Below are 25064 nucleotides of genomic sequence, written 5' to 3'. Positions count from 1 at the left end.
GCCAGGTACTTACTAGTATGTATCCTCCTTTCTTCCTTAAAAAGAATTCTGGTTTTTGTTTGGCAGGAATGTGTCCAGCTGTAAAACTGTTTTTCCCAGCCTCCTTCACAGCTAGAGTTGCCCATGTGGTGACTTGAGATGCTTTCTAACAGCCACTGTGTTTAGGTGAATGAATCCCCACTCCCAGCTCAATGAATCAATTAGGATACTTTTCTTCCCTTAGCCAATTTCCTTTTTGCCTTACCAATAAACACCTATTTCTTGAAGCCACCATATGTCCAGATTTTAAAAAAGAAAAGCCACACAACTCAGATTCTTTACGGAAAATGGGAACCACCAATTAATTCTGGCATGCGGCTTGCCCATGGCTCTCCCTCCTCTGTGCTGCCTGGCACACAGTCCTGGAGGTTGGGGTACAACTATTACATGGATGAGGACCTCATCCTAGATGGAAGAGCAGAAACTAAAGGAGCCTAAGTGTCTGGTGACATCAAGGGGCCACCCCCTCAGCCCTGGGGTGCTTTTACCTCCAGAATTCGTTTTACATGAGGCAAAAATGAATTCGTATCGTATTCAAGCCCTAGCTGTTTGGGTTTTCTATGACAGGCAACGTAACTCAATTTCTGCACTTACTGCAGCGCTTGAATTGCAGGCCAGTTTAGTAAGAGTGGAGTTTAGGACTTTTGTGTGATGGTAGTAGGACAATTCATGACTTTTTGACCTTGTTCCAGCAAACAACCCATAATGCGGGCAGGTTGCTGCTGGTAGATATCTGGAGCTGTCGTTCTCAAAGTGTGGCTCCTGAGTTGATGATGGCAGCAACAGCAGCTGGAGCCACAAAGTTATTAAAAATGCAAATTTTGTTTCTATCCCAGATCTACTGAATCAGCAATCTGTTTTAATAACTGTACAGGTGATTCTAAGATTCTAAAATTTGAGAATTACTGATGTACAGAGATATACAGAGAAGCAGAACACTGATCAAACCATGTCTCCTCTATACTTTGGACTTCCTCAGTAACGTGAACAAATAGCACCCTTTCTTTTTGTTAAAACAAGTCAAAGCTGGGGTTTCTGTGACTTATACCTGAAAACATTCCCACAGTTGCTGCCTCATGGACCCTATGCATATAGGACACAAAATACTGCCCAGAAATATTTTGTTCTATGTCTACGTAAGAGACAGATGTAATAATGACGTCAGTAACACCTGCCCCTGAGTCAAAGAAGAACCTTGATTAATAGATTTAATACGCAAGCCAGACATGATTTCTAGATGATTCATCTAGATATGCAAAAACGTTGTGTGTGCTTGGAGATTTAAATATGAATCTCCAACTCAGAAGAGCACACACCACGTATATTTTACTCGGTACTGCCGTGCTCATATGGATCTGGACCCAAATCTTTTGCTCTGCTCCCCCCCTACAGACAGCAGGTGTGCTCCTCCAGGGTCACCTCTTTTTTCAGGCAGATGACATTCACCTGGATTCACCTATTTCTGAAACTCAAATAGGATCGCTACTGCTCATGCGCTTCTCAGTAGCAGCCACCCACATATTCCAGGTGCTTAGATGTTTCTCAGACTCATACACTGTTCCTCCCTGCTCACATGGAGCAAAGTAGGGGTTCTAGGGACCAGATGAAGCTGGGATGGGAAAATCTGGCTCCTGTAAACTCCCTGAGTAAATGAAGAAACTTCTGGTTTCTTGTACAGAACTGAGCTCACAGAAGAGCACCTGATAAACCACAGCAATGGGCCATCTCGTGCTTGAGAGCTTGTTATGTGCCAGTGCTGCACCAAGCATTTATGTTACCACCTATGATGTAGGAGATGCCAGTATTTCCACAAAGAAACTGAGCTTACAGAACTTAAGTCACCTGCCCAAAGTCCCTCATTTAATATGTGACAGAGCAGAGATTTGAACCCAGGTATATTATCACAAGTCTTCTGAGATGGAAAGGATAGAAGCCCAATTCAAACTAGCTTAAGCAATAAAAAGAAATTATTGAATTTAGTCCAGGGGTGGACTTCAGGCACAGTTGGAACCAGATGGGCAAAGTCTCTATGTACTCCCAGCTATCTTTCCTCTGTGTTGGGTACGTCTCATAAGGCTCTCCACTATGGCAGGTAGGAGGCTTACATCAGATCTACATCCCCTTGAGACTTAAAAGTTCACGACCCCTGGGGAAGAGTTTGATTTAATTCTACCAGTGTGCAGTTTGCTCCACTTTAAATCATATGCTCAGCCTTGAAGCACTCACCGAAGCACTCACTGAAAGCGGAACAGAGAATTCTGATTTATTAGATCTGGGATGTGACAAGTGAACTATGGAAAATAGTGAGGCAGGGGAGATCAGCACTCCTCTGAACCCCCAAGATTGAACAGGATTATTACAAATTGGGAAGAGATGGTTGATTAAGGATCAGGGCATATAACACTTATTATATATAATGTAGTCCTTAGCTGTTTACCTTTCCAACTGAATAATCTTGTAAGTGCCCTTAATGTATGTATATATTGTATCATAGAGATAATTTTGGCTTCAAGTAAGAAAAACCCTAAGCCCTAGTAACCTTAGCTTGATGAATGAATATTTGTTATTTTGCATATGCCAGTGTTTTTCTTACCCGTGGTGAAGATGGCAGCTTCAGGGTTGGTTGGTTCAGAGAGCCGTGTTGTCAGAAGTTAGTGGCCAGGAGAGAATTTAGGATACAAAGCCCCCTTCCCTCAGCTTGGACAAACCAGTAAATACTGGAACTGCCTGGGCGGGGTGCTTGTGAGGCTGTGTCTGCTTCTTGCCCTCCGGTGGGAATATCTTCACTTCTGGTGGAAAAAGGAGAATGTTGATGGCCTGCAGTCTGCAGAAATGAACTGACGCTAAGATCGCTTCATAGGGGAAATGGCCTTGTTAGATAACTCAGCTTATCCATCCCTATCGCACATCCAAAGAAGGGTGGCTCTAGTCACGGTTATTCCAAGACATGCCTGTCTGGGATAGAATACCTTCCGGAGTACCCAGTGAACTTCTGCCCCAGTTTGGCTGCTCAGACTTGAGTTTCATCCCCACCTCAGGACTTCTGTTCACACCAGTCCTGCCTCATGACTTTGCTCTATCTTTGGTCCTATAACTTGTCTCTCAGGACTCTGACCAGGCTGGCTCCTCAGCAGAGTCTTTCCCAAGGGCCCTGCCTTCCTGGGTCTTTTCTATTTTAAACTCCAGGAGCATTTGTTGTCTGCTTGGATGCTGAATGTGGCATTTACCATACAATTTCAAGCAGGACTTTCTTTATTTCCTTTTCAGGCAAGCTATGACAGAGTTCCCTATTCAGAGGGCATAGCAGGCTGGGTAACTTCCCAGACCATGTAAGGGGGTCTGGATGGGAGAATTTGCAGTCTGCCTGGGAACATGTTCCACATTGACACTGTAATCCTGTGCTCATAAAATATCCTCAGAGGATAAGGAAAAGCATGTCAGGGAGTACTAAATTTTTTTGGGAGGGGCCTCAGGAGAAAAGAAATCTCTCAACTGCAGACTGTCAGGCACCAGGGACCCCAAGTTCAGGAGCTAAGTATGGGGTGGGTCCATGAAACAGGTGGTCCTGAGGCAATGGAACCCAGGGAGGCACATCGAAGTGAACTCAGGGTGTCAGCAGGGAATACGGCCACCCGAGTGGACACTAGGTGGACGTGGCACAATGGCACCTGCTTCTGTGGCACAGACTCCGGCATCAGATCACCAGCGCACTTTCAGCCCTTAAGCCCCTGGGGTTTTGCTCCTGTTTTCCTCTCTTCTCTCCCAGTCCAAGTCCGTCCCCCCACCCCCACCCCCAAGGATCTGACTGGGCTGTTTACACTGACACTATTTGGGCCGACTACCTCCCTAACCATTTCCCACAGAAGAGACCATGGGAGCGGGGAGCATGAAGGACCCAAAGCGGGGAAAAGGAAAGAGAGGATCACAACCAACGAGGGAAACTGCAACAGCCATGCAAACCAGCTTTTCATAAAACTTTATTTCTCAAAAATGGGGGAAGAATCCAAAGTATTAAAATAATCCTCTAATTTTTTTTTTGGAGGAAAAGACAGGATGACAAAATAATTCATATAAAAATTTCAAGCATAATTGCAGTAGATACCTCCTCTGGAAACTCACACCTCCTGTCTGCAGCTCCAGGTCCCAGTCCCTTCACAGGTAGGGAAGAACCTCCTGGATCTGGAGAGGCTTTAGGCATCTGGAATGCTTCTATGTTTGCTCCACAAATAAATACCAAAGGTTGATCTTCCTAGTGGAAATTATTCAGTCCATCTTTGACGAGAAAGCTAAAAAGAGCTGCCCTTCTAAAATTCCAAATCTTTCCTTTTCAAAGATGACTATGAGAGTGAAAGAAACAAAATGTGGAAAGACTTAACCAGGTCTGACTGGCTCTAGGACCAACCATATGCCAAGGGAGACTTTACCTCACTGAGGAGATAAAAAGGTAAAAAGCGGCCATGATTTTTCCACTGCCTTTTACACGGGGAAAGTGCACCTTTCTGTTTCTATCACTGGGGGGAACTGGACCGTACAAAGCAACGTCCCTATCTGTAGCAATGAAGCAAAGTTCTGATCCTTAACAATTATTTTCTAACTTAAAAAAGAAAAAGAAAAGGGAAGAGGGCAAGCTAGAACATGTACATGAGCCAACACTGATGTTGCCAAACTGAGCCCAGAAGCATCTAGGAGCACTTTCCATCAGCAGACCCTTCCAGGAAATGGAGACAAGAGCTGGCTTATCCCCTGAGATTCTTAAGACAAGTTGAACTGTGAAGACCTCAGAACATTCCTGGGTTTTCTTGCTCTTCTCTGAATGCTTTCAGTTGGTGTTTCTCTGAGGAACAGGGAGGTTCTCGTGAAGATATTTTAAACTTCCATGCTCTGAGAAATCTGAGACAACGTGGTCCTGCCCTCGCAGCAGCCACTTCGTAGTAAGAAGTCCCTCGAGTCCTACTGGTCCCCGGGCATGGATTCTCGATGTACTGATGCCCACTTCAGCTCCTGCAGAAAAGCATGGATGAGGATGTGGTTTTTCACAGCCTCTGCTTCTACCTGCCCACCGGGCATGTCTCTTCATTCTCCTCATGGGGGACCCTCCCTTCCGGCCCATGCCTGGCCCTCCTCCCCAGGCCAAACACCGTCTTTGGGCCTCTCTGTTGTACTTTATCCCTAATGCATTTTCATAATAATCAAAGTGCTGTGTCGCTATCTGATTAGCGTCTGGAGTGGGTACCTTAATTAGACATGTGAGCATTTTTTGAGGTGTACCACTATGTCTAACATAGAGGTCTCATTGCTCCAAATAGTTTTTAAAACCTAAAAAGGAAGGGGCATTTTCTTAGCGCCATCCAGCATTCTTGGCAGACAGACACTCAGATGGTCACTGTTCATCTCCCTTCCCCCTTGGCCAGGCAAGGTGTGGGGAATAGGGAGCTTTGGGGGCTGGCTCACTGTCCTGCACTGTACAGAGTGGAGGCGGTGCTCCCCTGTTCACACAACCTTACTGAGCATGTACTACCGGGCGCTGTGCTGGGCCCTGGGCATACAGTGGTGAGTCAGGGATACAGGTTGTTTTTGTGCAGCTTATATTCCTGCAGTCAAAGCAGCTAAAGAACAGTTAAGCAAATCACGTCACGTGGTGACAGACAGCAGTGAAGGGTGCTGTGACTGAGAGTGTGTGGGTCGGGTGAGTCCCATACTGGATAGGACAGTCAGGGAGAGCTGTGTGCTGAAACCTGATCGATGAGAAAGCGTCAAGCAGGGAGGGCTGGGAAGAGGGGCAGCGAGGAGAGCCAGGGTAGAGACCTGAGGGAGATGCGTTGGGTGGTGGGTGGTGGCAAAGAGACTGAGACCACCAGATTTAGATTCTGGTTTAATAGTGAAAAGGCACAGGACTCTGGGCACATTTACCTAACTTTCTCACCATTTTTTTTCATTTGGAAAGTAAGAAAAATAACAATCCATTTTGTAGAACTCGGTGAGATAATGCCTGTGGTGCACTTAGCTCAGTGCTGGGAATGTGCTAAATGGTCAATAAATATCATCTGTCATTGCCACTAATGCATTTCACAGGAATGTATCTGAGCCAGAGTTTCAGCCTTGCTCTTAGCAAGCGCTGGAAAGACAATGAGTGGTCGTCCGCTTTTCCCCATCGTGGTCTCTCTCTTGAAAGTGGGGCAATCAGCTCTTAAGGCATGCTATTTCTTCTTCAAGAACATGGAATACAGAGATTGGTGCAAGAAATGTGATAATTAAACCCAAACCTCAATATAACAGAAAACTAAAAGAGTTTAATGACCAAGGATAACTGAGTAACACTCCCTTTGGTAACCTTTAACAATTCAGTGGGAACTACTTCTCTGGGCAGATCATCCATTCAAAAGTTAAGAGAGATTAAAATGTTTTAAGTGGCTGAAATAATTCTCAGATGTGTCATGAATGCTTTATTGGAGCTTGTGATGGAATCTCTGAAAACCAGAGACATGGTGCAAACCTACACGAAGGGGATGGAGATTTATTAATGATGGAAGAGGCGGGGAGGCTGTCTTTTTGGAGCTTTTTATTTCAGTTTGGACCAAACTGAAGGTTTACTAGAAGTAAACCTAGCACCACTGGGCCTACTTATTTGTTTTTGGTGCTGACACTTCAATCCAGCACAGGCACTAAGCACCCTCCTCCATCCTGTCCTCATGGGGGATTCCCAATTCTTAGGCAACCTGGCTGAGGAAATGCTCGCAATGGCAGTGCTGGTGAGACTTTGGCCCATACCCCTGTTCCAACTGGTCAGAAGGATATGCCTGTTCTGCCCATGCTGAGGTGGGCAGGAGCCAGGCCTCAGAGGCACATGGGTTTGGGCATGAATGCCCACTGCATTGCTTTGGGCAAGTTCTTTCTTTGGATCTGTTTTCCCATCTATGAACATGGAAATGAGTGGCTACTCTGTTCCATGCGACATGCCTAAGCACAGGACTTATGCCAGCTCATGGCAGCTGTCTATTCTCTTTCACACGCCCACCTCTCCCAAATCTTCCCTGGCATGTGACTCCGAGGAGTATTCTCCTCCTCTTGTTCTCTTTGGAGCACACTGGGACTCACAAGACTCCTTTCTCCCCTGACTGGAGTCCTTCTTACCCAGTCCGAAGCGGTAGCCGTCAGAGAAGCGAGTGCTGGCATTCCAGAACACACAGGCACTGTCCACGTGCTGAAGGAAGAACTCTGCTGTTTTCTCTGCAACATAAATAAGAGAAGAAATTGAGTTAGGATGACCCATGAGAACATCCTGCTTCCAGTGATTCACTGATGACTGACTGGGGCAGAGCCCAAGTCCCCAAGGAGCTCCCCTACATGTTAAACATGCAGACTTGTGAAAAATCTGCAGAGGAAGAAGGGCAAGCCACTTTGTCTGTCACTATCGTGTAAAAAGCAATTGCCTGAGAAAGACTGGATACAATCCAGATCTGCCACTGCAGATAAACTATCTGCCACTGCAGAGTCTATTTACACAATTTATAGGATCCAGAGCCAGAATGACTGAATCTTAACTCCAACTCTACACCCAATAGCAGGGTGACCTTGGGCAAGATTCTGAACCTCTTTGTGCTTGAGTGAATGGGAGACTGAACATTACCTAGTTCACATGGTTGTGCAGAGGATAAAATGAGTTGACACTCACAAAGCACTCATCCCAGAGTGCTCAGTAACTGTTGGCTATCATTTTTGGTGGTGCGATTCCCCAATAAACTGACTGTAAGTTCCCTTACTGGTTTCCTTTACCATCAGGCCTCCAGTGCCCGGCACTTATATGTGTCTCTTATTGTACGTACAGAGTGGAAGAATGACTATCGAGTTAAACTCTGCCCTAAACCACTTGGTTTTGCACTTGACCTCCTGGACTTGATTTCCTCAGCTATAAAATGGGCTTATTTCAAGCCATTTGGCTAGTGTTGTAGAGATTAAATTATAATTAAATTATAGTACCTCTGAGAGAATGAGTCACCTTTAAAGTGGAGCTAATCTTCTCTTCCCTGTCTCCTCCGATGGGGCACTGTGACAATATGAGATCATACAGGAAGCACTCAACAAATCAGTAAATTCAGCCAATACCTGGCATCACCATTAGCCTATTCAGATTATGTTTTCCTTCAGTCCAAGAGGGACCAAGAGGAGCATGACCACCTCGGAGATCAAAGCAGTAAAGCAGACACCACATTTTGGAAGCATCTGGACACTGACCATTCTCTGTGACGATGACATCCGTGTGGGAGCTGCCGTACTTGTGGATGTGGTCGATGGCATCCTGGACACTGTCCACCACTTCAATGCACATTTCCAAGTCCCCGTACTCAGTTCGGAGGGACTTCACTTCGGAGGGCTGAAGGTGAGATAGGAGGCGAACTTGGGGCCTGCGTGAATTTTCACCTGGAACAGAGGAAGTCCAGGAGTGACAAGATAAACAACAAAAATAACCAAGCTCACACTTTTCTCTGGGGTCAAACAGCAAGATGAGCCTGATTGAGGATGAGCCTGTGGCTCCTGCAGCCTGGACTATTAGAGTCATTCCTGCTTTCCTTCTAGAGGCAACCTCCCATCTGGTGAGATAAGCTGCTTTTGAAAATGCTAGCTGGCCACTTGTCAGCAATGGGCCCTCAGTAAAACTGGAGCAGGGATTTATGAAGAAAATGTTTGAACCTAAGAATGTGCAAAGCATTTATGGGCTACAGACATAAGCCCTTGATAACAGGCACTTTAATAAAAGGAATACTTGACGACAAAAATCCCACTCCTTCCACATGGGACCGAGGCACTGGACTCACAGAAGAGGGAGATGATACATATACACCTCCACTCCCTCCACTCCCTCCACCTGGAGAAGTCCCAAGTATATGTTCAAGCTGTGGTCACTTGGTAGATTTCTGTCAGTCTGGTGCCCACCTGCAGGTTCAGCTCAGCTCCATCCTCAGAGGTTCATCCTGCTCTAGTGGGAGGAATATAGGGATCCTGAAGCCGGTCACAGAGGGCGCCAGTCACAGTTTGGCCCCCACAGTGGCCTTGTTCTCTAGGACCTCCCCAGGGCAGCGTCCATGCCTTGGCTTATGTCACAAGCATTGTCTGCCCTATCCTCATTGCTTCTGAACCCCTGCTGTGCTTTCCTAATTGGAACCCGTATCCTCCAGGATTGGGGTCCAACCATGTTCTTCTGGGACTGTCGCCCACTCTTGGGCCCGAGCTCAGTGGTTTACCTCCTGCAATCAAAGGTGCTACACAAAGTACAAGAGGTATTTCAAGGCAGTCCTGAGAAGGACTGAGGATACTGTGGGTTTGTCTAAATCAGGACTAAAGGTTTTATTTCTAGCTGAAAGTTTTCCTCCTGTCCAGTCCAGTCCATCGTGGTGCCTGGCACACACAGGTGCCCAGTTAAATAGGGCACTAATGTAAGGGCCCCAAACATGTGCTTTTATTTATAAATTCATTTCAATTAATCATCAAAAAATCTTTAATGATTTTAATCATTTTTATTTCTTATGTGAATTTTCATTTTTAAAAAATTCTTCTAGGTTCTCACTGGGATGATGCCACATCTTTAAGCTGACCAGAGTCCATTTTTCTAACAAAAGGATGGAAAGGAAGAGACTAATGCTCAGTCAGAGCAGCTGAGCTCCACAGCCACTTTCTCTATTGCTGGCCAGTTTTCTGTAACTCTAAAAAAGGGCATCATAACAACAGGTATCCTGACAGAAAATTAAGATTGTTTTTACTTGGAGAATATCTCTTTTCTTGCAATTAGGAATTTAGGGTGAAACATATATTTATGCTTGAAATGTACTACCTCTGGTTGTTTACAACCTTAACAAAATGGTAAGAAAATAACCCAGAGAGAACATTACACAAATTGTTGATTCTGAGTAGCACTGTACTAAGTACATTAATATTGGTAACTGAAGACATTTGAGGGTTGGGGTGGATGCATAAGAATTTTTGGTTTGAAAAAAACATTTCTGCACCACATTTTCAAATCAAATCCAAAGGGAATGTGTGTTCAGGAACATAAATTTCAAACTTTGCCGCCTGTATAAAATGTTGCCAGAGCTAGTCCATCAGTGTGCCGCCATGTGGTCTGTTTATCTTTGAAGTTTCTCCCTTTGACTAGCCTGTCAGAAGGCAGGGCATATCTTCTAATCTCTACATACTTAGCACAGTACTTTCGTACTCAAAAATACTGCTTCTTAAATTGCCTTAAATAGTATGGCAGCTGCTCCTGGCCTAATGCCATAGGCAGAGGACTTGCCTTACCTGTTCTACTCTCAGCATATCAATAATCTGGTCAAATAGTGGTGTTCTCAGTAGATCTCGGTGGATTAACAGAGTCTCTAGAGCATTACAGGCAGCTGGATATTCACATTTAGAGTCTCTGACTAAAACGAGAATGACAAAGAATTGTTTCTGTTAACATGATCAGAACCAGAGAGCATCTGACAAGTATTGTGTCCCTGTAACAAAGGGAACCCCATTCAGCTCACCCAGTCTGGTGACTTTATCAACACTGGCCTCTGAATCCACATACATGTGGCAGATCCCTTCACTATGCCCCATCACTGGAATTCCCTTGGCAGCTTTCTGGATGTCTCTGACCAGCTGGGAAGAGCCACGTGGAATGATTAGATCTATCATTTTGTTCAGACGGCAAAGATCTTCCACTTCTTCTCTGGTATTCACCTGAAGTGGCAGAAAATAAAAAGATAAAATCTTCACATAAAATATGGAAGTAGCAAAGAACTAACTGAAATACATGAAAATCGATTTCATAAAGTGGCAGGGTATAAAATCAATTTGCAAAAGTCAGCTGCATTTATATAAGCCAACAATGAGAAGAGAAAGAAAATCAAGAAAACAATCCTATTCACAATTATAACGAAAAGAAATTAAATACCTAAGAGTGAACTAAATGAAAGACGTGAAGGAACTATATAATGAAAACTATGAGATATTGTTAAAAGGGGAAAGATATTCCCAGCTTTGGATTAGAAGAGTTAAAATTGTTAAAATGTCTATCCTACCCAAAGCAATATATTGATTCAGTGCAATCCCTATCAAGGTTCCAATGACATTCTTCAAGGAAATAGGACAAAAATTAATGAAATGCATATGGAACCACAAAATACCCTGAATAGCTAAAACAATCCTGACAAAACAGGGGAGGGGTGCGGTATCACACCCCTAGAATTCACACTGGATTACAAAGCTATAGTAATATCAAAATACTATGGTACTGAAACAAAAACAGATGCACAGACCAATAGAATAGAACTGAGAGTCCAGAAATAAATGCATGCATCTCTGGGCAGTAACTCTATGATACAGTAGCCAAGAGCATACACTGGAGAAAGACGAGTCTCTTCAACAAATGTTGCTGGGAAAACTTGACAGCCACATGGAAAAGAATGAAACTAGATCACCATCATATACCTTACACAAAAATAACCTCAAAATGGATTAAAGACATGATACAAAGCCCTGAAACTATAAAATACATGGAAGAAAAACAGGCAAAAAACTCAGTGACATTGGTTTCAGAGACATCCTTGGAGGGTTTATCTCCAAAAGCAAGAGAAACAAAAGTAAATGTAAACAAATGGGATTATATCAAACTACAAAGCTTCCGCACAGCAGAAGAAAATGACACCATATTGAATAGGAAACGTATTTGAACATCATACAGCTGCAACTCAACAAAAAGAAAATATCCCAATCAAAAAATGAGCAGAAGAGTTAAAGAGACATATTTCCTAGACATACAGATGCCTCATAGGCATATGAAAAAATGCTCATCATCATTTATCATTGGGGAAGTGCTGATCAAAACCACAATGAGATCCCACCTTATAACCAAGAGAAAGGCTCAGAGCAAAAAGACCAGAAACACCAAGTGTTGGTGAGGATGTTGACTGTTGACAGGAATGTAGACTGATTCAGTCCCTATGGAAAAACAGTATAGACTTTTTTCATAATATTAAATATAGATCTACAATATGACCTAGCAATTCCATTCCTAGGTATCTACACAAAGTATTCAAAAACAGTAATTCTAATGGATGTATATATTCCTGTGTTCATTGCAGCCTTATTCACAATAGCCCAGTTATAGAAATAGCCTAATTGCCCAAGGACAGAGGAGTGGATCAAAATGATGTGGTGTATACATATACAATGGAATACTACTCAGTTACAAAAAAAAAGATGAAATCTTGGCATTTGTGACAACATGAATGGAACTTGAGAGAACAATACTAAGCAAAGTAAGCCAGGAGGATAAACACAAATGCTGGATGGTTTCACTTATATGTGGAATGTAGAGAAATAAAACAAAGGGTAAGAAAAACCAAACCATAACAAACCCGTGACATCTGACTACAAAACTCCCATTAGAATGGGAGTGTGGCAGGGGTAGGAGTGAGAGGAGGAGGGCTCCTACAGAGCATGGTGGTAGATTACTGGGACTCTGTGGTGGGCATGGTGTGAAACATACATTGGTAGAGGTTTGAACTTATAACCCCTAAAAGAAATAAAATGATGTAAACCAACTTTACTCTAATAAACATAATTGGAAAAAATACATAGAACAGGCTTCCTTTTACAGATAAATATCTGCACCTCCTGAGAACTAAATCAGGCACTCTGAAAACCTATTCTGAATCCAAAATACCGGTCGTGATAAAGGGAATTGAAAAGATAGCCACCAAAGGTTTATAAACACTACCTATAAGGTGCTGTGCTCTGCATTGCAAAACATACAGGACATGCTCTGAAGATACTAGACAGAAGTGGTTGCTCTGTTGATTCTCTAATTCACAGGCCAAATGACATTTTGCTTAGGAGCCACAGTATCCCTGACTGCTGACAACTTCTGCTCTGGGATGCTGGCTGAATGAACTGAAGTGTGGTGTTAGAACACTGAGATTTTAAGTATTTTTTTTCTCTTCTTGATTTTTAATTCTCCCCCTTATGATTATGTTGCCACATGAAGTACAAATCTATACAAGAATGATATTCTGGGCCTCCCTGGTGGTGCAGTGGGTTGAGCACAGCGCTGTGAAGCTGTCCACAGCCTCTGCAGAGCGGGTTCGATTCTCAGCCAGGCAGAGAGATATCCACATGGCGCAGCAGACCTTTCCTGCCTCGTCCGCTGCTCCCCTCAGCGGTGCTTTCAGTCCATCTGCCTGTTCTGCTCCCGCTCTGTCTCTGGTGAGCCCTCTCAAGCCTCCCGCGCCTCTGGCCTGTACCCCAGCTCTTGTATAAATAAAAAAATAAATCTTTAAAAAAAAAAAAAAATGTTATTCTGCATGGCCCCAAACTGGAAACAACTCTTGATGTTTATCAACAGAAAGAAGGATAAACTGGCTTATGCCTATGAATGGAATATTAAATGGGGATAAAGAAGAAAACCACTGCTAGATGGCAACAATGATGAATAAAAGAAAGTTTTTTCTTTTTGGCTTTTTACTGGTTTTGGCGGGAGGGAAATGGGGAGGCTCAAAAGAATGTATTTTGAATGATCCATTTACATGAACTTAAAGAATGGGCAAAAGATACTGAATATGAAAGAAGTGGAAGAAGTAGTTGCTTGTGGTAGGAGCAGGGCATATGGATTAGTTAAGGGCACAAGGGAGCCTTCTGGGGTGCTGGGAAAGTTCTGAGTCTTGATATGGCTGGTGGCTATGTTTGTGTATATATACACGGACAAAATCTTAGAATTGTTCACATAAGATTTGTACTTTCTTAATGCCATAGATCAACAGGAAGAAGGGAGAGGAGCCTGTTAAGTTTTAAGTCAGAACATAGTAGCACTGGGGATTGAATACTAAAAACCTGTGCTCTTTCCATCCCACTGTTGCCATGAGAAACCCCCAGACTCTTGTCAGTGGGCATGTCAAGCAGCAGGCTTGCAGATACACTCCCAGGTGCCAACAGAATCCTGCAGTGATGAAGCCAGTGTGGCAAAGAGCAGTTCTGGAGCTAGCTTAGATCCAAATCTAAACTCTACAGGAGACTGTGATTACTTCTGAGCCTGTTTTTCCCTGTCTATAAAATGGACCTAATAATTCATGCCATTTTCCTCGTAGGGTTGTTATAAAGATCAAATGAGGTGATGGATGAAAAGTGCTAGCCCATAGTAGTGCTCAATAAATTGGAGCTATTTCTCTCTAGTTCAAAAAGTCCATTCGATAGTTGAAGAGCATGAAAAAATGGTAAAAACAGAGATCACAAAAATAATGACAATAGCACGACCTCATACTTCCACATTGCATGATAGTTTATGACAAACTTTAATAGAATTTATCTCATCTGACTTGCTCTAAATCACTCTGTTAAGTGAACTAAACCAATGCCTCTCACTGTAGGTCTGGTATTTCTGCAAAGGAGGAAGGGCCACTGGGCATTATTATAAATCAGTAGAGCTAGGACGCAGCTATGTGAGAGTGATCTTGCTAAAGCACTGAAAACTCACCCGAGCCAAGGAAAACCTTGGCACTGACCATCAGCAGCCACACAGCGGCCACCACTCTAGTCAAGCCTGCCTATGTAAGTGACTTGGCCTTGTATGGCCCAAGTTGTGCTTCACACTCATAAAGACTGATCCAGACCTTTCCCAGCTGACCTAGCTCATAACCAGGGACCTACCAGCTGTACTGCTTCCTTGACTCCATGGATTGAGAGGGCCTCCTGGGTCAGGAGATGAAGGATCCGGTTGCTGTGTGCAGCCTCTTTCCCTCCTTTGAGTAACAAGCCATTACCACTTGCAATAGCCAAGGCAGCCACCTGCAGATGAACAGAGAGGAATGAACCAAAGGGAGAAAACAATAATAATAATAGCAATGTTAGCCTTCATGAGCACTTTTTTGTGCCAACCACTGTGTTAATTCACTTTATCAGGCCCTTCCTGTTTACTCTTCACAACATTCCAGTGAATTAAGTACCTGTTTTATCCCTCACCTTACACTGAAGCCCAGACTGGTGACTCTCCGAGGTCGCACAGCTTGTACCAGGCAGGACTGGGAGCCTTGACCTCACAGCCAAAACACCTTGTCTTTGGAATTAACTATACAGTTTTCTCAGACATTAGCAAAGTAGCCTGAGCCAAGTGGCCAGGGTTGAATGGCTCCCTCCCGCCGGCCTCAGTGGAGGACAGGGTGATCAGGTAGTGTCCCTTGTGGCATCCCTGTGGTAATCCTGCTCTGCAATTGTTCTGAGAGCTCTAAATAATTGCTGCTAAGAATCTGGAGAAGACTAACACTTCCACCGGCCCCTGAGACTGGTGGGTACCTAAGCCTGTTTGGGGAGGAAAAAAGAGGCTAACCAGGGGGAGGGTTAGTTATCATTTTAGAGCATAGTTAACGACACTGACCTGATCATCTAAGGCCTGAAGCTTAACTTTCTGTGTGCTCTTGGGATGAATGAAAATCCTTCTGTTTTTGTAACACAGTGGAAGAAATGTCACAAAAAAAAACTTTGCCTGAACATGTTAATCACCAGATTAGTGTTTTCTTACTCCTTTTTTGTTTTTGTTGCTCATAGATGCCTTATAAAAGTTATGTAAACTTTCTCAGATAAATGCACAAACACAGAGAATTCTAATGTACCTTATAGGATTCATGGATTCTGTGATGTCTTCAGGGTGAAGACCCCAGGTAAGGAACCTCAGTTATAGTTGGCTAAAGAGAAATCTTTCTCCTTGTGAAGTATCAGATAAAAGGCAACAGAGAAACTTCAAGGACACTGTCTGCTGAGAGACTTAGTTTCCATTTTCTACTGGCCAACTAGACTTCTGCATTTTTCACTGGGGCATTTCTGCAAGACAAGGATAGGGTCTGGAGGGGGTGTTGTGCTAAGACCAGTCAGGGCTGAAGACAGACCCTTGATGGCAAGAGAGGTGAACAAGCTGGTTTCAGTCACATCAGTTTGTATCCTCTGGACAACCATGGTCTCCTATGCCCCATAAGAAAAAGAGGATAATTTTTATGTTTTTAAGAATTTCTCTTTGAGATTTTTGGAGAGTGAAGAAAGAGCTGGTATCATTCTACTGGAAAATCTGGTAGGGAAATGGCCCCAGGTTTGTGGGAGAATTTACAGCAACCGAGACACTGTCCACTAAAACCAACTTGTGCTTCACGAGGTGAATGCTTGGCAAGACCTTCTCCACATGGTTGCTTGACATCAGCCTGTGCTATGCCAAGGCCCTTAAAGAGGGTTGTACTCTAGTTCTCGTAACTACTTGAAAGTCCTTTTTCCTGAGATATGTACCTACAGGAATCACCTATGACACTGGCACTGTCACAAAAGGGTTTTTCTCACATGGGCAGAAACAGCTATTACATGAACAACCTGAGGAGTTAGTAGGGACTCTGTGGTTAGGGAACAAAGTGCCCCAGTGAGCTAAGCTATGAGGAGATGCGCTTCCTTTGGTGGAGTGCAGAATCATTTAGCTCAAGGCCCAGTGACACCCTTAGAAGAGTGGCAGGAATATTAACATTTATAAGCTTGTGTTTCTTCAACAGTAAAATGGACATATAAACATCTGTTTTAGAAATACTTTCAGAATAAAGTCTTAAAAATTATCTTGTGGTGAATAAGACTTTCTCACTTAAAAACAAAAGGAAAGGAAGAAAAGGAAGGAAGGAGAGAAAATAACATTGGGAGATCTATCTCCAGCCCTGGAAAGATACTTTTCCTCAAATCCCCCCACCCACCCATGGCAGTTATCAGTCACACACCTGGGGCAGACAGTCAGGGCGAGATTCAAAGATCACCAGCAGAACTCCTATTGGGACAGTCACTTGTTCCAGTTCCAAGTTTTTGGCAACTCTGGTCCGGCGCAAAACGCGGCCCACGCTGTACTGTGAGGAGGCTGCGATCTGCCGTAGGCCGATGGCCAGGCTGTTCAGTTTAGATGTGGAGAGGCTCAAACGTTTCAGCAGAGGAGCCGCAAGTCTCCCTGCAAGGTATGAAGAATACAGGATAAATTCGTAAGTCTGGGCAAGCTATTGCTGTTTTTACTTAATGTGGCACTACTCTGGGAGTAGTCAGGGAACTCAGCAGGTCTTGGACATGCCATTTACATAGTTCTTTTAGGGGCAGTTTGGGAGTCTGTATCATGCCAAGGTACACACACCCATAACCTTTGTGCCAGCAATTTCAGTTCCAGAAATTTATCATTTAGCTGAGCAAACTGGCATGTGATGAGGATACTTACCACAGTATTTTTTTTTAAAAGATTTATTTATTTGTTTGTTTGTTTGTTTATTTATTTATGCAAGCACTGGGTACAGTCAGAAGCGTGGGAGGGTGAGAGAATTCACCAGAGCCAGAGCGGGGAGCAGAGCAGGCAGAAGGACCGAAGTACACTGCTGAGGGGAGCAGCGGGCGGCAGGAGAGGTCTGCGTGCCATGTGGGACCCTCCTCCGTGGCCGGGGAGCAGCCGGGGATTGAACCGGCGCCACAGAGCCTGCGGGCAGCTTTGCAACCCAGCAGCTCAACTGCTGCGCCACTGGGGAGGCCCCCCACAGTATTTTATAATAGTAAGAAAATGGCTTCCACCTTATAAATTCAGACAATAGGCTACAATGCAGCTATTATACATAGAGTGTATAAATATATCTTGTATCTTCCTGCATCAGTAAACATACATATGTGTATTCATATACTAATATATGAATCCGGGATCTAGTTTGTGAAAAGAGCAAACCACAGTGAAGCAGGGATTATATGCTACTTATCAAGCATGCATATAAACATGTGCACAGGGTCACTTCTGGAAGGCATCAAAAACAAAAATAACCCGTTTATCTTCTTGTACAAAATTTTTATAAAGAATGAACTGTTATTTTAATCAGAAGCAATGAAAATGTTTTCTTTTGAAATTTGAAATAAAAGCAATACAATGTCATACTAACAATTATGCTAAGTTCATATACAGATCTTTCTTCAAATTTAAATAGAATAGTAAGCATGGTGTGAATCTCTCGACATATATGTATATCCATACATACTCAGGATATATCACAAGTCATTACTATGGTTAATGTTGAGAAGAGATCATGAAAAATTCCCTTTTTTCCTGAAGTGACACCCACCAAGACAAAATTAAAAAAATTTCTACTGTGGAGGGATGGAACTAACCTCACATTAAGAAGAAATTAAACCATCATTCTCTACCAATTATATCAATTTTCTTCACTTTTCCCCATGTGCTAGAAATCAGGTTTTAATTATAGCCTATATTGGATGTTACATTCTAGTTTCTCATCTCACGACAACTGTACATTTTCCATATTACAAAAGTTATTTTAATTACTATCAAATATTTCATTAAGTTGATACAGCTTAATGCACTCACCCCCATGTTATTAAATAATACTGTTGTAAGTATTTTTACATATAGAGCTATTTTCCTCCTGAAATATTCTTAGGATACATTTCCTGAAGTGGGCTTACTTTCAAGTCAAAGGGAATTACAAGCTCAGGTATACCCAGGACTTTATTCCTAAGCCACTGTGCATCCTTATGAATTTCCAGAGAGATAACTGAGATCATAAGTCAGAGAGCTGCCAATAACCAGTAGTGTGGTTGCTGAGCAACAACTTTAACCTCCTTGGATCTTAATACTTTAAAGAACTCACTAAGGGCCTCCCAGGTGGCGCAGCGGTTGAGCGCTGGGTTGCGAAGCTGCCCGCGGCCTCTGCGGCGCTGGTTCGATCCCCAGCTGTTCCCCGGCCACCGGAGGAGGGTCCCACATGGCGCGCAGACCTCTCCTGCCGCCCGCTGCTCCCCTCAGCAGTGTACCTCAGTCCTTCTGCCTGCTCTGCTCCCTGCTCTGGCTCTGGTGAAATCTCTCACCCTCCCGCGCTTCTGACTGTACCCAGTGCATGTATAAACAAAACAAACAAACAAATAAATAAATAAAACATGCCTCTATTTAAAAAAAAAAAAAAAAAGAACTCACTAAGATTATATCAAAGATTTCTTCTATTTCTGAACATCTATTTTAAGACATTTCAATACTGCAAAAACTCAAAGTTCTAAAGGAAGTTTCAAAACAGTGGCTCAAAAATGTTTTAAGGAGTCTTGCAAGCTTTCTTTGAAGTGAACACCATTAATTTGGATATTTAATTTAAGGCACATTTATTCAGGAGAAAGGAGATTCTAAACTCTGTAACACCAACCCACATTATTTTAGGGTGGAACAGACAGCTTGCTGTCTGCAATGTGTGGTAAGCCACCTCACTCACTCTACCAGAGACACCTCAAGGGAATTTCTGGATGGCACCTGTTGCTAATTCTGGGCAGACTACACACTCATTAACTAAGAGATAAGCTCCATTTTCTTACACATGGCACAGACCATTTCTATAATATTTTACATGCATAGTTCATTTTGGTTTGATTCCAGATCAGAAACTGACCACTGGCTTTATGTGATAACTTCTCTGTGCTGCAGTTCTCTTCTCTGTAAAAAGGGGGTAATAAATAGTAGCTATGTTACAGGCACTATATTGTAAAGTTAAAATAACACCCGGCCTGTAAATCCCTTAGCACAACTCCTGGCAACACAGAAAAGTCTCAATAAGTGTTAGCTGCGTGTATAAAGCTGCGAGGTCCTCAATCTTTTCTTTCACTGTTCCGAATTGGCCTTAGTAGCCATGGCTTGTGATCTGCAGGGCATGGAAAAAGCCCCTCTGGAGGATAATACTGGAATATCTGGGAAAGGCAGTATGTGCCGTCTGAAAAAGGGCAATGAATACCACCACCTAACCTCAATGAAAATGATGCATAATATACACTCTTATATATCTTGCTGTATTTAAAACACTCATCTTTCTGCAGACATAAGAATTATTCATAAATAAAGAACAAAAACCAAAACCTCCAAAACATTGACTCTAAATTGCCTGATCTTTACCCTCTGCCTCTTCTAAGTCTTTTTTGTTGGCTAACAGGATCTCATCACGCTGGTCTGTCAACAGATCGGCCAAATGATGGATAATCTCTGCTCTCTAGGAAGAAGGGAGAAACAGTAAACAAATAAGCAAACATGTAAATCCAAGAATGCAGGCCACACCTGTGAACCTCTGAGCATGCCAGGCCTTGCCCCTCATCCAGGGTCACCCCTGAAACTTCCTTACCTCATACCATTCCGTCAGTTTTCACTATTGCTCATCACATTTCCTGTCCCATCCCCCCACTGCTAATCTCTCCCCTATCCTTCTTTTCTTCCTCTTTTACCTAATTATTAGCAAGCCACGGCCCAGCATGGGTTCCTATGAGCTGGCTACTAGCTGGCCACTAATGGGCAACTCTGACCTATTTGCTATCTGTAAATCACAGCAGAGCATTCCCTGACTACCTACGGAGTATAGCCCACATCCCGAGGCAGGCCTAGGAATGCCTAGGCCACTGTTGACCTGATTACGTGACTATCTCCATGATGGCTTCAGATAACTCTACCTGTGATAACTTCTTACTCTGCTGACGCAAATGGCTCTTGACGGCGTGTGGTCATGATGTCCCCTTCTCTGTTCTTCATAAAACTTTGTCCCCCATTCCAATCCCACCCTCCAGGCTTTATCCCTCTTGTCGCATGATCATCTTTTACCAGCCTGTATGGTTTCAGTAAATGGCACAAGAACTTCTGCTCAAGTAGCAGAGTCTTGCCTTGCAAAACTGCTCCATGACTTCTGTGTCCCTGATGCCAACAAAGCTCCTGAAGCAACAGTCCAGCAGTGGGGGAGGGGGCATAATAAACTGCACAATCTCGTGAGTTAGGGGCCAGTACTTTGAATCAATATGACACATTCATCTCCACATATTTACTATCACTTGTTATATAGTTTATTTCCCAGGTAAGCTTTTGTATCTAATTTTTCTTTATTGACACTTATTTAATGAATTCAATCAAAGGGGAAAAAATCGCTTGGGGTCGATCCCAATTCTTATCCACCCAGATTAGGAAATGTGAGTCAGCGTGGAACTTACTGAAGGAGTGAAGGGAAGTGCTTTAAGGGAAGAAAACTAGCTCCATGTTTGCTTTCCTTTCTCAGAGTTATTTCACGTTTTCTTCTCCTTTCTCAGACCAATGTACTCCCCAGAAGAAACCAATATACATCACTCTCAAATCCTTTCTTATTAACATAGTCCTTAGAAAGCCATCCCCAGCTTCCACCTGATCTCCTTGCATTTCCAGCCTCTGTCTTTAGTTCAACTAACTAAGTCACTGTGGACTGGGCAGGGCTATGACAGTGGGCAGGCTTTTAAGTCTTGATGTCATAGGTGAGTTAGGGGTGACTTAGATTGGGATAAATAATTTTGCTACATTTCCATGCCCAGTATGTGGCTACATTTCCAGTATGTGGCTGAAATTGGTAGCTTCTCTGGCCTCATGGTTTTTATGATATTTCTGATCAAAACATCACAGTCATAAAAAGCTACCTTAGGCCTTGGCCTAGAAAAGACAAAAGGGAAAATAAAATTAAGAAAAAAAATTACAAAGGCAGTGCGAATCTGAATCAGACATGCAAGTCAGCTAACTCTGCGGGACTCCAGGAATAAAGGGGGAGTCAGCAGGCTTGACTATTCTAAACCTCACAGTATGACTTGCTCTGAAAATTAACAAAACTATCGATATATGAAACCAACCCTCCACTAACTGAAGAGAAAGAATTAGTTTTCAGAGAGTGGACTATTTGGTTAATGCCCCTTTCACTTCTAAACTGTACCATTCCAGATCACAGAATTTCACACAAATAACCTTAATCTTCTTGCATAAACAGAAGACAAGATCAAAGAATCACAGGATTGTTATGGCGTGACGTCATTTCAAAGCCCCATCACCAAGGAATTCCCATCTTACAAGGGAGGAAATGGAATCCCACAGAATTTAAGAAATATCTTAGAATGAAAGAAGACTGTGAGTAGAAGGGGAATTCTAAAACTCTCTAGTTTTTCTGTAACTTTCAGTAGTAGAAGTCTTTTAAGTAGTTTCCAAAGAGCCTCAACCCTATTGGAGGCAATAAAAGCTATTTTAAAAAATTAAATAGGGCCTCCCTGGTGGTGTAGGGGTTAAGCCTCAGTGCTATCATGCTATCACTGCTGCAGTCTGAGTTCAAGCCCCGTCCAGGGAACTAACCCACATGGCACAGCAGTCCTCTCCTGTCTCGCCCACTGCTCCCCTCAGCAGTGTATTTCAGTAGATCCACCTGTTTTGCAACCTGCTCTATCTCGGGTGAATCCTCTCACCCCCTGCACCTCTGGCCTACACCCCAGTTCTTGTATATATAAATAAATAAACAAATCTTAAAAAAATTAAACAAATATAACAGTAAAAACAACACACATTTATATAGTATTTACTTTGTGCCAGACACTCTTCTAAATCCTTGTCCTGAGAGTAAGCTCATTTAATTCTCACAACTCTAAAAGGCAGACTCCAGAGTCAGTGCTTTTAACACTGTGCCACTTCTAAGTTACTCATAGCTTCATAATAATCTTTACCATTAATTGAAAAACTAAGGTCTAGCGTTTTCATTTGAGTATAGTAGAATTAGGTTCTATCTGTATGTTGAAAATACACCCATTTTAAGCTCAATTTGAAGAAAACATGTTTTAGAAGTAAAGAAAAACCTGAAACTATGTAATACAGTCAATATTATGCTTAATAATTTGTATTTCGTAATTCAACAAAAGGTCCTTAAGGGTATGTCTTCAATTATACACAACTTCACAAACACTCTAATCAACGTTTTTAAAAAGTGAAATTTTTGTAAGGCAGGTATCAGAATTAAAAAAAATTAAACTAATCCTATACTTGGATTTTTAGAGGAGGGGGCAGGAGGAAAACATACAATACAAAAAAGGTCTTTTGTTGGTTATTGTTTTTCTAAGTATCTGATATTTAAAAAAAAATAAAAACAAAAAACAAAACCCCTAGCAAAGCTCCCAGTGAAGAATATTACCTGCTCAGGTTCCAGCGTGGCCAATGTCCTTCCTCCAGATCGAGCCATTTCTCCCTGCTGCTCGACAGTAGGACCTGCAAGTACATTTGCAGACACCACATCGTGACAGTCAGCTTACGTCCCCCTCACTACCTAGCACATGCACAGGCTCACCATGTACAGAATGAGTGCACGGTATCTTGTTGCACTTGTTTCTGACCAATAAAATGGCAAAAGAATATACCAGATGAACTCACATGACCACAAGAGCTTGCCTGTTTTCTGGGGTGAACTATAAATTCTCCGCTTCCTAGAGTGCTTTTCCACGCCACAGTGGCTTCCATTCTCTAACGCACTTGCAGTTCTGAATGCAGACAATCAAGCAATTCTAGCCTTTTTTTGTGAACACCAGAGAACACATACCACAGCTCCATCTTTGCACTTCCAGTGCTTATTAGTGCCTGGCATCTAGCATGGACCTAGCAAATATTTCTTGCAGAAAACGAATGCCTATATTCCTTCACTTAGAGATTTTGGAGAGAACAGGGGACATAGTTGGATATGATTTTACAAAAGCAAACTAAAATCCAATTTTGCAAGTTTTCAAACATTACCATGTTGTCGTAAATTAGCATACTAATTTTATAATTCAGATTCCCAGGGTGAGAGCTCAGTTTTCACTCCCTTCCAGGCCATTGAATCACTAGCAATCAGTCGCAGGCATGGGATTCAAAAGAACTACTAACCTGCAGGTTTCACTTCGGAAAAGAAGGTGCCGACTTTCTTTCCCTCTACAATGTCTGTGATGACATGCCCAGACACTTTTGGGTGGGTTCCGTTGGCAATAACCACAGAAGTGCCACCTTGCAAAGCCCAGAGGGCAGCTTTCACCTAATGGGAGAAGGTAGATCCAAACATGAGATTCAGACCTTTGCAGGGCTTAGCCACCCACTCTTTAAACTTGCAAAAAGATAAAAAATACAATGTGGTACCGAACAATGTAAGTGCAGGAATGTCTTCAGCATATCAGGAGCTCTGAGCATGTGGTAGGCCAAGCACTTTCCAGTCGCACCTGCCATGCTGCCTAAAGCTAAGCCACCCGCCCTGCGTGTAGTGTGCTCTCTGTCCAAGGCTCTCCAGTACTGGAGCGCATAATAATTTCAGCATCTGACTTATTGTGCCTCAATTTAGAAACAGCTTGGTGTTCAGCCTGGTGTTTTACCAGAATCAGAGTCTCAGCACTTTAAGCTTTTGTAAATGGGGCTCTAGTCTTCATCTCTGCCATGTACTTAAAAAGTGTAACTTCTTACAACAATTAATTGGAGAGAAAATTCTTTGAGGACTTTATCAAGAAATATTTTAGCTGGTAATAGGTTTATGAATTATGGAAAATACATAGGCCCTATCCTTAATGAGGGCATATAATTTGAACACATTGTGTAATATTAATAAAAAGAATAGATATGCAGACATGATTAAATACAGGTGTTCAACAAGCATTAAACCTCTATTTAGTTAAATGCATATGTAAGTGTACATATGCCTAGCATCTGAATCATTAGCTCCCAAACAATTATCAAAGTTAAAATGATAAAATACTGTTGTAGGCAATGAAGGCAAAGACTCTTACCTTGGCTTCCATGCCTCCCATTCCCACTCTTGATTTGGTTCCAAATGTCACAGACTGCTGATCTCCAGGATAAAATATATCAATGAGCTTTGCATCATCTGACCCTGGTGGGCTGTCAAAGAGACCTGAAAAGTAGGTAAGAGTAGGTGATACCGCTGTAATGGAAGTACCCCCAAGGCAGGTCTTCCCAGGCACTTGCTGATCACTGTCTACTTCACTCATCCAGACGAATTCTGCAGTTTAGCTAGCTCTAACTGGAAAAGCAAACAAGGGATGCGTGTAAAAGAGCCCCAGGAGGACTTGCCTTAAAAACTTCTATAACCTGTCTTGTCTAAATATAGGTTCAATGCTTATTGTATACTTATATTTAATCATGCCCGTATTCATATATCTTTTTGATTATTATTTATTTATAC

At 42.8% G+C, this 25064-nt stretch overlaps 1 protein-coding gene across 1 annotated transcript in view; it reads right to left on the bottom strand.

The window, feature by feature from the left end:
- Nucleotides 1–3973: 3973 nt before the first annotated feature.
- Nucleotides 3974–25064, bottom strand: part of ALDH18A1 (aldehyde dehydrogenase 18 family member A1) — a 41788-nt gene continuing 20697 nt past the window's right edge. Inside the window, 12 exon segments of the mRNA XM_037497647.2 lie at nt 3974–5040; nt 7171–7266; nt 8272–8412; nt 8415–8457; nt 10330–10451; nt 10557–10752; nt 14716–14853; nt 16806–17026; nt 19991–20084; nt 23040–23113; nt 23765–23909; nt 24649–24773. Coding sequence (XP_037353544.1) covers nt 4859–5040; nt 7171–7266; nt 8272–8412; nt 8415–8457; nt 10330–10451; nt 10557–10752; nt 14716–14853; nt 16806–17026; nt 19991–20084; nt 23040–23113; nt 23765–23909; nt 24649–24773 — 1577 coding nt within the window. The 3' untranslated portion in view covers nt 3974–4858.

The sequence above is a fragment of the Talpa occidentalis genome, unplaced genomic scaffold, assembly GCF_014898055.3.
Source record: "Talpa occidentalis isolate TD23 unplaced genomic scaffold, MPIMG_talOcc4v2.1 talOcc4.8, whole genome shotgun sequence".
NCBI classification, from domain to species: domain Eukaryota; kingdom Metazoa; phylum Chordata; class Mammalia; order Eulipotyphla; family Talpidae; genus Talpa; species Talpa occidentalis.
The sequence above is the reverse complement of the archived record's forward strand: the minus strand, read 5'-3'. Positions and strand labels throughout refer to the sequence as shown.